The following is a 13,990-nucleotide window of genomic DNA, read 5'->3' as shown; positions in this document are numbered from 1 at the left end:
GTTCTTATACGTACTTCTAGTCGGTTTCTTGGAGGTGTGTAGCTGGAGTTGATAAGTTAAGTTGAGAGAAGAGATGTTATGTAGGGCTTTGTGTATCATCATAATGGTTTTAAAGTGAATCCTGTATTTAATCGGTAGCCAATGAAGGTGCTGGAGGATGGGGGTGATATGATCCCTTTTTTTGGTGTTTGTGAGAATTCTGGCCGTGGCGTTCAGGACCATCTGAAGTGGTTTGGTGGTGCAGGCGGGCAGGCCCAGAAGGAGAGAATTGCAGTAGTCCAGTTTCGGGAGTATGATGGATTGTAGAACCAGGTGGAAGTCTCTGTAATGTAGTAGTGGTTTTAGTTTCTTTAGTACTTGCAATTTAAAGAAGCATTCTTTTGTGGTGATATTTACGAACTTGTTGAGGCTGAGTCTGTTGTCTAGAAGTACACCCAGGTCTCTTACTTGTGGCGAAGTGGAGATGACAGGACATTGGCTAGCAGTTGGAGAGATGGGTGGGACGTAATTTTCTGGAGCTATAATGAGGATTTCAGTTTTGTTTGTGTTTAAAACCAGGTTGAGGCTGGCGAGTAGGTTGTTGATTGCTGCGAGGCAATTATTCCAATATGACATAGTTTTGTGTAGAGATTCCACTATAGGGATGAGAATTTGTATGTCATCCGCGTATAGGAAGTGTATTAGCTTGAGGTTGGTAAGAAGGTGACAGAGCGGGAGAAGATAGATATTGAAAAGAGTGGGTGAAAGGGAAGATCCTTGGGGAAGTTGCTCTCTGGTCAGGACTTGGAAGAGAATAAGGGTCATAAATTGTCTGAAGATAAGCCGAAAGGAAAAGGGTCTTTTCCTCCACGCTCTTGTTTCAGAGGGAATAGGAGGTTTCGGCCTCTCAGGGCTTCAGGTGGTGCCCAGAGACAGACCTCGGGAAGGCAACAGTCCTGGAACCAGTCCTTTCGAGGGTGAAAGCCGGGTAGAGATGGCTTCTCCCAGGATGGCAGTGGATCCAAATCCGCCCAATGAAGCGAGGCCGGTCCACTCCTTGGCGCCTGAGATTGTTGAGATGGATAGTCAATCTATCCAAGAGTTATCTTTCCCTTTCTCAGGTTTTGGAATTTCTGGGGGGGGTGTTTCAATACCAAAGTGGGGAAGATTTTTTACATCAAACCGCAGATTTCCAAATTGCAAGCTCAAGTCCACGGATTGTTGGAGAAGTAGGTGCCCGAGGTCTGGGATTACTTGCAGGTTCTCTCGGGCCTATGGCTTCCACCTTGGAGTTGGTTCCATGGGCATTTGCTCATATGAGGCCTCTACACTGAGCTTTACTATCCTGCTGGGACCCATTGTCTGAGCAGTTTCAGCTGCTGCTTCCTCTTACAGAGTTTGCCAGGTCCAGTCTCTCATGGTGGCTTGTTCCTTACAAGTTGAGATGAGGTGAGGACTGGAAGTCCCGGTCTGGACGATCGCTACCAACGATGCCAGTCTCTCCGGATAGGGAGTAGTGTGTCAGGACCAGTCCATACAGGGGCAGTGGTTGACTGAGGAAGCATGCATTTATTTATTTATTTATTTAAACTCTTTTCTATACCGTCGTTAAGCTAGAAGCCGTCACAACGGTTAACAATAAGGCACTTAAAAATGAAGCTTTATTTTAACACCTAGACAGGTGCCTGTAAGGGACGGTACAAAGTTTCATAATAGCTATAAGATGCTATGTGAGGTTGTGTGTTTAGGTTTATCAGGTCGGTTCCAAATTATTAATAATCTACATATTATCTGTTACTGCTTAAAAGTTAAAAGTAAAAAACACTCGTAATGAGTAGGGGTGTTGTGTCAGGGCACAGACTCATCGCTTTCTGCAATTCTTTGGATTCTACTCTCCCTTCTCTTTGTGGTATGCTTGTTTAAATAGCCATGTTTTTAGGCTCTTTTTGAATAGTTTGATGTCTTTTTGCAGTCTGATTTCTGATGGCATGGTGTTCCATAATGTAGGCCCTGCTAATGATAAGGCTCTATCCCTTACTTGAGTTAGTCTTGCAGTTTTAATGGAGGGAATCGTTAGTAATGCCTTGTTTGCGGATCTCAGGCTCCTGTTGGGGACGTGTACTTTCAGTGCAGTGTTTAGCCATTCTGTTTTTTCGACATGGATTAATTTATGTATGGTACATAGTGATTTGTATTGTATTCTCTGTTCAATGGGTAGCCAGTGTAGTTCAATTAGGGTATCAGTGATATGGTCCCTTCTATTTTTTCCAGTCAGAATTCTTGCCGCTGTGTTTTGCAGTATCTGGAGTGGTCTAATTGTTGTGTATGGTAAGCCTAGGAGTAGGGTATTACAATAGTCAGTGCTTGCAAAGATTAATGCTTGTAGCACTGAACGGAAGTTGTTTGTAGTTAGCATGGGTTTTAATCTCCTAAGAGTCATAAGTTTGTTGTAACCTTCTCTTATTTTAAAGGATATATGTTGTTTCATATTCAGTTCAGTGTCAATCATCACTCCTAGGTTGCGTACTTTTTCAGCTAGTTCAATCTTTTGGTTGTTTTTGAGTGTAATAGGATTTTGGATGATTTTTAGATTTTTTTCTTTCTAGATGAAGGAATTCTGTTTTCTCTATGTTAATAACTAACTCCATTTGGTTGAGAAGCTGTTTGATAATATCTAGATACATGTTGGCTAGGTCCAGAGTTTCTTCTATTGTGTTGTCAATGGGAAGGATTAATTGAATATCATCAGCATATATGTAATGTGTTATGCCCAGTCCAGCTAATAGGTGGCATAGTGGCAGCATGTATATGTTAAATAGTGTGGCGGATAGGGCCGACCCTTGTGGGACTCCTGTTTGTAGTTCTATTTTATCTGCACGGTGGCTACTTGGAAATCTTTGCACACTTTCGCCAGGCATTATTTTGGATGTCCAGGCCCCAGAGGCCATGGGTTTTGGTGAGAGTGTATTTCGAAGGGACTCTCACGGTCCCACCCTGTTTAGGGAAGCTTTGGTAAACTCAGGAATCTGGACTGATCTGGGTACATACAGGGAAAGGAAAATTGGTTCTTTCCTGCTAATTTTTGATCCTGTATGTTGCGACCGTTGCTGCCCGTCGTCTCCACTCCATCCACCTTACCTCTTTGGCGACTCCCTCTTTGGTTGATGGAAGTTTGGCTGCAGCGGCGTCATCTTGCCGACCTCTCTGGCGTCCCCGGACCGGCTAGATGCTGCCTTCCGCCATGTTCTCCTGAGGCCTAAGGGCACGCGCACGGCGCAGCCCCGACTCAAGTACCAGCTGTGGCGCGAACCTCAGGGGCGTCCCCCTAAGATGACGTCATCATCACCAGATATTTGTCTCTCATTTTGCTAGCTAATCGAGTTAGCAAAGGGTTTCCTTCCTAGCTGCCTTCAGGTATCGCAGCGGATGGGATTCGCTCTCCGCTTACCTTGCTACTCTGCCTCCTCGGACTTTACCAGGGGGTACCCGCTCCTCGGGGGCCTCGCTCTCTCTTGCTTTTCAGGTCGCAGTCTGGAACCGGTACTCACTCCTCGAGGGCCCACGTTCCCGGACCTGCTACTGAATATAACTTCTGCCAGGCAGTCACTGCTGCCTAAAACACCAGTGAGTTACCATCTCTCTCTTTCAGAGCTTTCCCTGGAACCAGGTACCCGCTACTCGAGGGCCTACTTCATTCCAGCTCCTGGGCTGTTCCAAGAGACTATTGTGTGAGTGTTACCATCAAGGTTCTGTTCCTGAACTCTGCATACTCTGCCTACTCACTATCAGTTTCTCTACAGCTCAGCCATTGTGGGATCGCTGTTCCAGTGCCTGAGGGACTACAGCCCAGCTGGGCTCTTCCAGCTCACTACTGCCACCTCTGGTGGTTCTCTAAAACAGTTTGATAAAAGAACTAGTGTGTGTCTGTCTCCCAACTCTGAGCCTGACCGGTGGTCCCTCTAGGGATCTTCCCCTGGGGGTGTGGTCATCTGCCACCGGCCCAAGGATCCACCCACAATTATCACAAATAACACTGTAGTACCACAGATCAGTCCTGAGTCTTGCCTACTGGAGGAAAAGGGGAATTGGAGAATCCACTCGATCTGTTATTGTGATTACTCTGAAGAATGGCACAGGTTTTGTTAGTCCTACACGTTTTTTTGTGTGGACGTGGTAGTCTGTTACAGGTTTCCACTTCCCACTGCTTATTTGGGGGATATTATTTAGTTATTGTGTTGGTATTTGTTTCTGTTCTGGCTTGGGTACAGATCAATACTGAGGGACTGCAGGTGGCACCTCGTGTTACGTGTCAGTGTCAGTAAAGCTTTCTCTGTCTCCATCTGCTGGAGGGGAAGCAAAACCCAGGAGTCTACACTGATCTGTGGTGGTACAAGAATGAAAATTAGCAGGTAAGAACCAATTTCCTTTATTTATTTAAAAGCATTTATTACCTGCCCTTCCTACATTCAGGGCAGGTACATTGTGAACATACATAATTAAAACATAATAATAGTACATTATATAATTCTATAAAATGGAGGGCGTTGCATATCAGATAACAGACAAAGTAAAAACCTAGGTTTTATTCCCTCAAGAACTGAGTTTCATAGGCTAATAATAGGTTATAGCTCACTAATATACTGCCTGATTCACTAAGGCTTTTCTCCCATTCTCTGTCTATGAGAAAATATCTTGCTGAATCAAGCCCATAGTTTGCTGTCTTGTAACCTCAGCTGAGCAATCTTTTCCAATGAAACATACTGCACAGAGGACAGGAGTTCCATTCCCGTGAACTGTCAATCTGTCTATCAAACCATGGGCCTTCTTTGTAAATGGCTTTCCTACTATCTATGGAAAAAAAAACAAGACTTTCCAAATCCTGCTAATTTAAGAGTGACAAGGGGTAGATTGGAAACTTAAAACAGCCCAAGATAGAAAACCTAGTCCTTGCAAACTATGAGAGATAGTACTCTGAATTACCTTCAGTAACAGCAGAAGTAGACCATCATTTAACTGCAGGCTTTTTTTTTTTAATTCAGTAAAACTGCAACATCAATCTCATCTATAAAGCTTGTAAATTAAGTTATTACAAAAATGATTTTATTAAACATTGGAACGTTGAAAATGTGATTCAAAAGCTAAGCATCGAATTTCATAAAACTGTTGTTTTTATGTTTTATTTTCCAGTTTGGTTGTAAAAAACAGTTACCACCTACCTGCTGAATACAGGTAAATAATTTTGTTCACGCTGAAAAATTATCTTTTGAAAAATCTGCCTCAATGGTTAGAGATAAGAAAAAACTTGAGGTCAAGAAGGCCGAAAAGGCTCCAGCAGCAGCAGCCTCAGATGTGACTAAAGCTGAGGAGATTAGCTCCAGAATATCGCTTGCAGCATCAATCATTAATGCTTTAAGAGAAGAGCATGGGGCAAGTGAAATAGCATTCCAGAAAGAATCGGTGAAAGAAGAAGAAGCTGCAGCCTTGGATAATGCGCCTGTGTGTTATGAGGAGCCCATCCTCACGCAGCTCATTGTGGAAAGGTACAGAAGTTTCTACCACTTAACTGGAATACGATTGGTGGGCCATGTCTCAGTAATAAATGTGTTTCTGTTAGAAATGTAGCATTGCAAGGTCTGATGCAGAAAGAAAGACCTGGGACTTTTCTCATATCTTATGTGCTGCTATCAGCATCGCACATTTTTGTTCAGCGAATTACCAGCTGCAGAGGAAAATGATTCATGTACATAAAGAAGGGCTGTATATTGATTTTTTTTTTTTTTTGGGCCTGGCAGTTTCCTTCTGGATGTCCAATTCAGCCTTTGTTTGCAACCGACTTCATTTTTTCCCCTAATATTTTGGCCCACACTTTTTCCTCTACTTTTTTGGCCCCCTCCCAACTCAGCCCATCCATTGCAGCAACAGCCAGGAGCTATTTGTGTGTTCCAGAAGAGCTGGAGAGAAGAGTGAGTAAGAGAAGGAGTGTGAGAGAGGGAGTGAATGAAATAACATTTCTGTGTGTGATTGAGTGTGAGAGAGAGAGTGTGTGTGTGTGTGTGAGAATGAGAACATATGAGTAAGGATGTATGTGTGAGAATGAGTATATATATGAGAGAGAGTGTGAGTGAAAACATTTGTATGTGTGAGTGAGAGCATGTGAGTAAGGGTGTATGTGTGTGTGTGAGCATATGGGTGAGAGAGTATGTGTGTGTGTATATGTATGTGATAGCATGTGTATGTGAGTAAGAAAGTGTGAGTTTAAGAATGTGTATGAGACAGAGGAGAAAGTTTGTGTGCAACTGTTTCTCCCCCTCCCCCCCATACACAGCAATCTTAGGGTATTGGGAAATCAAAAGTTCCCAGATATTGAGAATGGGGGATTTTTTTTGTCCTTATTAGTTTTAATTTTTGGGTGTTGTTTGATGTGTCTGCTGTTTTGAAATATTTTATTGGTGTTTGGAAAATTATTTAAATTTTTTGTATGACTTTTTAATTATTGGTTGTAATCTATTCATCAGCTGTTTTGAAATAGTATTCTTTTTATTAGTATGGTTTTACTATTATTGATTTGTATTTCATTTTATGGTTTGTTATATTGTTTGTTGTTTTATGGCTTCTCCATCAACAAGCAGGACTGAATTAGCCATAACATGTAAGTGATGTCATCTGGTGGCACCGAATGGACCTCTCTCTCTGAGCATGTGTGGGAATTCCAACTTGGTCGTTGCCTCGTGAGCCCCCTCAGTCTTTTTTTGTTTGAGCACCAGCATGGTCATATGTATCTCCTATCTCTCTTTGTATTTTTTGTGAACATTTTGTTAACATTTTTCTTTAAAGTTGCCTTGCTGCCACAGAATCCCCCAAAAAAAGCACCGCTGGGTTGTGTCTCCCTTCCAGCAGATGGAGTCAGAGCAAAAAACTGAAAGGCACCCCCTCTTAACTTGGTGTGCCACCTACAATCCTTCAGTATTTTCTCTGACTCCAGCAGAGGAGGTCGGCAGAACCTGTGGTCCTGATCCTATCATATTATTTCTTTTTTAGTAGTTCTCAGTTGTTTAACTCTCCTTTCCTTTCTTTTTACATAATAGCTTTGGCTACATCAAGTTTGTTTTAAAAAAAACAAAACAAACCAAAACAAAACAAAAAAAACCCAACTTTTAGTTTCATTTTTAGTCAGTGAAGACAGTGTTATTCTCCCAAGGCGGCTGGGGCTGGATGCCCCGTTAGCCAAATCCCCGGAGGCGCGGTCTACTTTGGTGAGTGGGGGATTAACCGGTGGGCTGGTCCCTCCCTCCTGCATCCCGAGACGTTGCATTCCTTGGGTGACTGTGCTGAGCTTGGCTCTCTCAGGTTCCCAGAGCTCCGGAAGGCCGAATTTTCGGCATTCTTACTGACTTTAGGTAATTTTTACTTGTTTCGCCACTGGGATGCCGCGGGGTTTTCGTGCTCAGCATGTGGGAACTTGGGGCTGCGTCTTTCGCGCGAAGGTGTGTGCCCGCTTCCTCCCCGGGGGGGGGGAGGCTGGCCCATCACGGGAGGGTTCCATGGCGATTTTGGCACGAAGGTCCGGCCGACAATCCTGGTTCGCGCAGGAACGGCGGCTGTTTTGTCCGTCCCCTGCTTTCCTGCAGGGGGAGGGGAGTCTCCTCCTTCTCCACTTTTTCCCCCCAGCTTAAGCCCTGTTTGGCTGTGCGGTCCGAGGCCTGCCTCCCCTCCGAACTCGGCCCCCACCTCCATACTCTGCCCTCCCCCGGCGGAGCCCTTAAAGGAACAGGTGCCTTTTTCATCAAAATTTATATTATTAATGCACAAGGCCTTCTTGGAGGCTGAGCCTCCACCCGCAAAGGTCACTAAACGTGCCGCAGCTCCAAATGCCCCTTCGGCCCCTGTGGTGAATCCGGATCCTGGTCCCTCGGGTCCTTCCCTGGACCCGCTCTTCCCAAATACTGATGAGGATGTTGATGAGTCCCCCCGGTAGAGGGGGACGATCCCCGTGTTTTCCGCTTATTTCGGCGGGAGGAGCTGGATCCTTTGATCCCTCATGTCCTGGCTGAGCTGGACGTTGAGGCCCCGCAACCCAGCACGGAGCCTGTCAAGGGGAATCCGGTTGTCACGACTGTCGCTGCCCGACGTCTCCACTCCGCCCTCCTTACCTCTCTGGCGACTCCTCCCGCGGTTGACGGACGTTTGGCTGCCGCGGCGTCTGCCTGCCGTCCTCTCCAGCGTCCCCGGTCCGGCTTGGGTGCTGCCTCCCGCCATGCTGTCCAGCTACCTTAGGGCACGCGCGGCCCTGCTTCAAATACTTTCTTTGGTGCGAACCTCAGGGGCGTCCCCCTGTGATGACGTCGCGCATCCCGGATACAAAAAGCGTACACTACTGCTAGCTAATCGAGTTAGCAAGGGTCAGGTATTCGTACTGGTGAACTCCTTACGGATGGGATTCGCTCTCCGTACCTGGCTACTCTGCCTCTCCATTATTGGACTCACTCTATTTGGGGTACCCGCTCCTCGGGGGCCTCTCTTCTCTTTCAGGTCGCTGTCTGGAACCGGTACTCGCACCTTGAGTGCCCATGTTCCCGGACTCGCTGCCTGGATTTCACTTTTGCCTGAAAGATACCGCTGCCTACACCATCAGTGAGTTACTATCTACTTCTCTCAGAGCTGTTCCCTGGAACCAGGTACTCGCTCCTCGAGGGCCTGCCTTTACTTCAGCTCCTGTGTTCCCTACCGAGAGAAACCGCTGTGTGAGTACTCAACCTACGAGGCTCTGTTCCAGAACCCTGCATATACTTCATTGTACTCACTATCTCAGTTTCTCCTCACTACAGCACAGCCATTGTGGGATCGCTGTTCGAGAGCCCTGAGGGACTACAGGCCCAGCCGGGCTTCATCTCTGCTCACTACTGCCACCTCTGGTGGCTCCTCAATACTGTTAATAAAAGATCTGTGTTGTGTGTCCTAAGCTGAGCCTGACCTGTGGCCCCTCACGGGACTTCCCCCCCGTGGGCGTGGTCAGCAGCCACAGTGTCCAAGGGTCCATCCAAAACCTTACAAACAATAACACCGGTCCTCTCGGGACTGCGGGCCCCTCCCAAAACCTTTCCCTTTCACCCGATGCTCATGCAGCTGGTAACCCGGGAGTGGGAATCTCCTGAGGCGACCCTGCGGGTGGGGAGGGTGATGGAAAAACTCTATCCATTGCCTGATGACTCCTTGGACATCCTCACGATCCCCAAGGTGGACACGTCAGTCTCAGCTGTCACTAAGCGGACGACCATTCCCATGGCCGGGGCGGCTGCTCTTAAAGATTTGCAGGATAGAAGGCTTGAGGTTCTTCTCAAAAGGATCTTTAAGGTGTCTGTGCTGTGTGTGCGGGCGGCTGTCTGCAGTAGCCTCATGCAGCGGGCAACCTTTGGATGGGTTCAACAAATGCTTACCTCCCAGGAGTTGCCTCCGGATGAGGCTGACCAGGCGAACAGGATGGAGTCCGCAATGGCTTACACTGCGGATGCCTTATATGATCTGCTAAGGGCTTCTTCGCGCAACATGGCTACGGCAGTCTCAGCTAGGAGGCTCCTCTGGCTTCGAAACTGGTCGGCTGACGTTCTTCCAAGACCCAGTTGGGTAATCTTCCTTTTAAAGGGAAATTGTTGTTTGGTGATGAGCTGGAAGCCCTTATCAAGTCTCTTGGGGGGAACAAGATGTATAAGTTGCCGGAAGATAAGCCCAGGTCCTCCTTGTACATATGTTCTGCGTTATTTTTTGTTGGCCGAGCAAATTGATGTAGCCATTGGTTATTAAGTTTGGGGTTCTTTATCCTCTAATTTGATATTCTGCTATGGTGTGGATAATACTGAAGGATCGCAGGTGGCACACCAAGTTAAGAGGGGTTGCCTTTCAGTTTTTTGCTCTGACTCCATCTGCTGGAAGGGAGACACAACCCAGCAGTCTGGACTGATCCTTGGTACTACAGGAACGAAAATTAGCAGGTAAGAACCAATTTTCCTTTTTCAATGCTACAAAAAAAAAAAAGTTTGTGCACAAAGCTGTAAGGTTCACCTAGGGTGCCTAATATCTTTGCACCAGCCCTGTTCTCTTCTGTGTGCAAGTATCATTTGAAGCTCAGTCAATGGCAATGAGGTGTCTCATGATAAGCAGGTATAACCTAGAATATTTTCAAGTCTGTAACTTTAGGACATTGTTAAATATAGATACAATGAGGCTTTCTCTGATGGTACCCAAAAATGGCAACTCTGCCGACAGTACAATAAAATAAATATAGCACTTGTAAGAATATCCTAGTATGATTTGCAAGGCATTTTTTTTTTTCAACTTTTGTTTAATTTTTGTGTTTGTAGCTATGATGGAGAAAAGCACCAAGGGTTATATGAGGGTGAAGGCACTGCATATTTTCAGGAAGGAAATGTATATTCGGTGAGTATATCTAAAGTAGCTCTTGGTTTATTATATTTTATTAGAGAAATACTAGGTTTGGGTTAGGATGAAATGTCAAAACTAAGTTATTCCTTGCGTTGAGCATTAGAAATGAACAACATAAAAATATCAATAATATTTGTTATGTTTGCATCCAAACTGACACACATTTCATTACGGGATTTTTGTCATTCTGGATGCTCTTGTTAAAAAACCATTCTGTCTGGTTTGGGCCCACCTCCCTCCCCAATCTGTGTAAAAGAACATCATATGTCTTTAGGCCTTAGACCCCCATATACTTCGGTTCTCCTTCTAACTCTCTCCCACCACTGCAGAACTCCCTAAACTCCACACACCAAACTGGCAGCAAGGCTTCCTCCCCTTCCTTGCTAATTGCTTGGTGTCCGACGTTGGTCTAACGCTATGCCGCTAGGTAAAAAGAGCTAGTGTAGTGTTGTGCTGCTGTGTCCTGGACCAGACAGGGTTTTTGGGATTTTTGTTGCAGTAGTGGGCGGGGAAAACAAAACCTTTTTTTTTTCATGCACGTCCCTGTTGAGTACACAAAACAAAGGGATTTAGGGGAGATACAGCTGATTTCTAACAGGTTTAGCCCCATTTTGTATCTATGGAAAAAGCCTATTATAAATCAGATGACCATATCCAGGTGGACAAACTAATCCAGTCCTAATTTTCCATCATTGATTTTCCTGCTTTTCTTATCTCAATAGGGCAGTCCCTAATTTATAAATTAAACTTGCCGTGTTTTTCAACTGCATGACATGAAGATTGCTTTAGACTGTTATTGATCAACCCATTGCCACTTCAATCTGATTAATTTTATGTCTTGTTTCTGAGATTTCAGTAAAGATATTTTTAGGTTACACCTTGGTCTTCCTTATATTTAATAGCCTGAGCTTAAAATTGTAAATTAACAGCTTTACTTTCTTCCTAAGGGTATGTTTTCTGAGGGACTTATGCATGGAAGGGGCACGTACACCTGGTATGATGGAATAAAGTATGAGGTTGAGTATTTTTTCTACTTATAATGAACATGATGCAACATATGTGTTTATTATCTGATGTTTGAAGTCTTTTATCTAAACAACATTTTTATAAATGTTCAAATTCAGGGCACGTGTAAATCTAATGCAACTCTAGGTCCCATCTTGCTTTTCAGGTCATATAGAATATTTTGACTGATAAGGAGTGCAAAACCTATTTTCCCTTCCTATTGCAGTGTTGCAGATTTTACTTGATATTTAGCTTTATCTTCACTTCCCTGCATAGCTTTATCTTCACTTTCCTGCAGCTAAGGATCGTCTCTGGTTAATGTTGCACCTAGTCAGGTTTTCACTGTTAAATGGTGGCTTCATTTGGGTGTACAAACAAATTTTTATTTCTTTTTGAACCTTTTGGACGTAACACATAGCAGAGCAGCACTCCCGCACCGGTTGGTGGTTCCAGTGTCTCACGACACTGGAACTCAGCTACTGAGTTAGAAACAATTGGTACAGTCATTAATTATAATTACTCTCTGTTGAATCTGGTCGCCTTAAGTTATCGTGAGCTATTTCAACAACAAACAGGGCTCCCCAAACTGTGGGTCAGGACCCCAAATGGTCACAAACCTTCGGCTGGGATCACAAGTCTCTCAGATGGCAGTGTCCTTCAGGCACCAGAAACAATAGGATTATCAGTGTAATGGTAGTGGACCCTCGTACTGTGACAAGGTTGACGCAGCCCAGTAAGCAAACCTATTTGTTTACCTTATTTCTAGCCTGCTGATAGTAACATTGTTGTACTCAGCAGGTTAACAATGGAACATATAATACAATTTTAAAATATTCTTAACAAATGAGAATAAAACATATAACAATGAAAATACTAGGCCCATGCAGACCACTGGCAAATGTGTCCTGGGCTGGAACAAGGCTGGACCTTCACTTTTATTGGTCCCGTTACCCGCAGTTTGAGCCTTTGGGTTCCAGGGGCAAATTTAGGAATATGTCCCACAGGGCCAAGCCAAGGTCAGAGCAAGCAGCAGTCAGACAGTTACCAGGATCAGAGCAGGCAGCGAGCAAGGCATAGTAAAGGTCCTAAGCAGAGGTCAGTGGCAGGCAGCAGGCAGAAGAGTAATCTGGATCTGAAACAGAGGTCAATACCAGGTAGGTAAACAAAGGACTAGGACGGGCAGAGCTGGAGGCAGGACAGGGCAAGATGGACTGGACAAGGCAGGGAAGGCTAGGCAGGGCAGGCTGGATAAGTCAAGGCAGGAACAGGAACAAGCGGAAGCGAGATAGGATCAGGAGAAGCAACACGCACTGCTATGGAAGCAGGAGGACCTGTTGCTGAGGCACCGGCTAGGAGTACAAGCTGGGGCTTAAATCCCGAGATTGGCTCTGACGTCATCTCCTGGCGCTTCAGGTGTTTATCTGCTGCGGGGCCTTTAAGTTCTGCCGAGCGCTATATCCGCATGCTCTAAGGGATTCAGCAGAGGGAGCTCAACTGGGGATTTAAACCCCAGCTTGTGCTTCTAGCCAGTGCCTCAGCAGAGGGAGCAAGGGAAACAAGGTGGTGGTGTCCTAGCCGCAATGGAACATAAGAACATTCCATACTGGGTCAGACCAAGAGTCCATCAAGCCCAGCATCCTGTTTCCAACAGTGGCCAATCCAGGCCATAAGAACCTGGCAAGTACCCAAAAACTAAGTCTATGCCATGGAGGCATTCTTGGTGTCAGAGGCTCCCGGGAATGAGTGCAGCTGCTCACAGGACTATCCCGTGGCCAGCCAAACATTACAAGTAGTGGAAGACAGTGTGGGGCCTTCGAGCCAGCATGCATTAAGGTCCTACAGTAGCTCAGTCCTTACTCCTTGTCTGTGGTAATAAGAAGCCCTGTGTGAGGTGGAATTTCAGCCACTGCAGGGGCCTATGGGCTTGTACTGATTCATCAGCTGGAGGGATGTGAAAGAAGGGTTGGAAATGAGGTGAGGTTGGGAGGTGATGGAGAATGAGAGTGAGGAGGAAATGGTGGATGGAGTGAGGGATCATCTGGGTTATATGAAGGGCTTGGGGTGAGAGGATCAGCTGGGGGATGTGAAAAGGGCTGAGGAGGTGAGAGAGGGGTGAGCTGGGAGATGTAAGAGGGAATCAGCTGGAGGGGTGGAGTTTGAGAGGAGGCTCCTCTGGATGGAGTGGAGGTTGAGAGAGAGGATCAACTGGTTTGTTGTGAGGTGGAGAGGGACCACATCCCTTGTTTTGGTCATTTTCTGGGATCATGCGAATTTTCAAGTGCATACATGGGGGTCACATTGGCTAAAATTTTGGGAAGCCTTGACCTAAAGGAAATATGCAGCAAAACATTTGCATAGATCTGTGGAGGGGGCATATTCAGTAAGCCAGCAAGTGATCCGGATAAAGTTAGCCGTATAACTCATCCTGGATATTCAGTGGGATAAACGTGTCACTGAATATCTTTGATTCAAGCTATCCAGCAAACTACAGCTGGATAACTTTAAACGTAACCAGTCAGATTTTGAATATGTCTGGTTAGATCTAAAGTTATCTGGCCATAGTCTGTTA

General features: G+C 45.5%; 1 protein-coding gene across 1 annotated transcript in view; it reads left to right on the top strand.

Moving 5' to 3' along the window:
* LOC115075876 (radial spoke head 10 homolog B-like) overlaps window positions 1–13,990 on the top strand; it is a 69,624-nt gene that overhangs the window by 4,485 nt on the left and 51,149 nt on the right. Inside the window, exons 2-4 of the mRNA XM_029576754.1 lie at window positions 5,167–5,519; window positions 10,335–10,410; window positions 11,364–11,432. Coding sequence (XP_029432614.1) covers window positions 5,260–5,519; window positions 10,335–10,410; window positions 11,364–11,432 — 405 coding nt within the window. The 5' untranslated portion in view covers window positions 5,167–5,259. The remainder of the gene's footprint in view (window positions 1–5,166; window positions 5,520–10,334; window positions 10,411–11,363; window positions 11,433–13,990) is intronic.

Source organism: Rhinatrema bivittatum, chromosome 14 (genome assembly GCF_901001135.1).
Source record: "Rhinatrema bivittatum chromosome 14, aRhiBiv1.1, whole genome shotgun sequence".
Lineage (NCBI taxonomy): Eukaryota > Metazoa > Chordata > Amphibia > Gymnophiona > Rhinatrematidae > Rhinatrema > Rhinatrema bivittatum.
The sequence above is the reverse complement of the archived record's forward strand: the minus strand, read 5'-3'. Positions and strand labels throughout refer to the sequence as shown.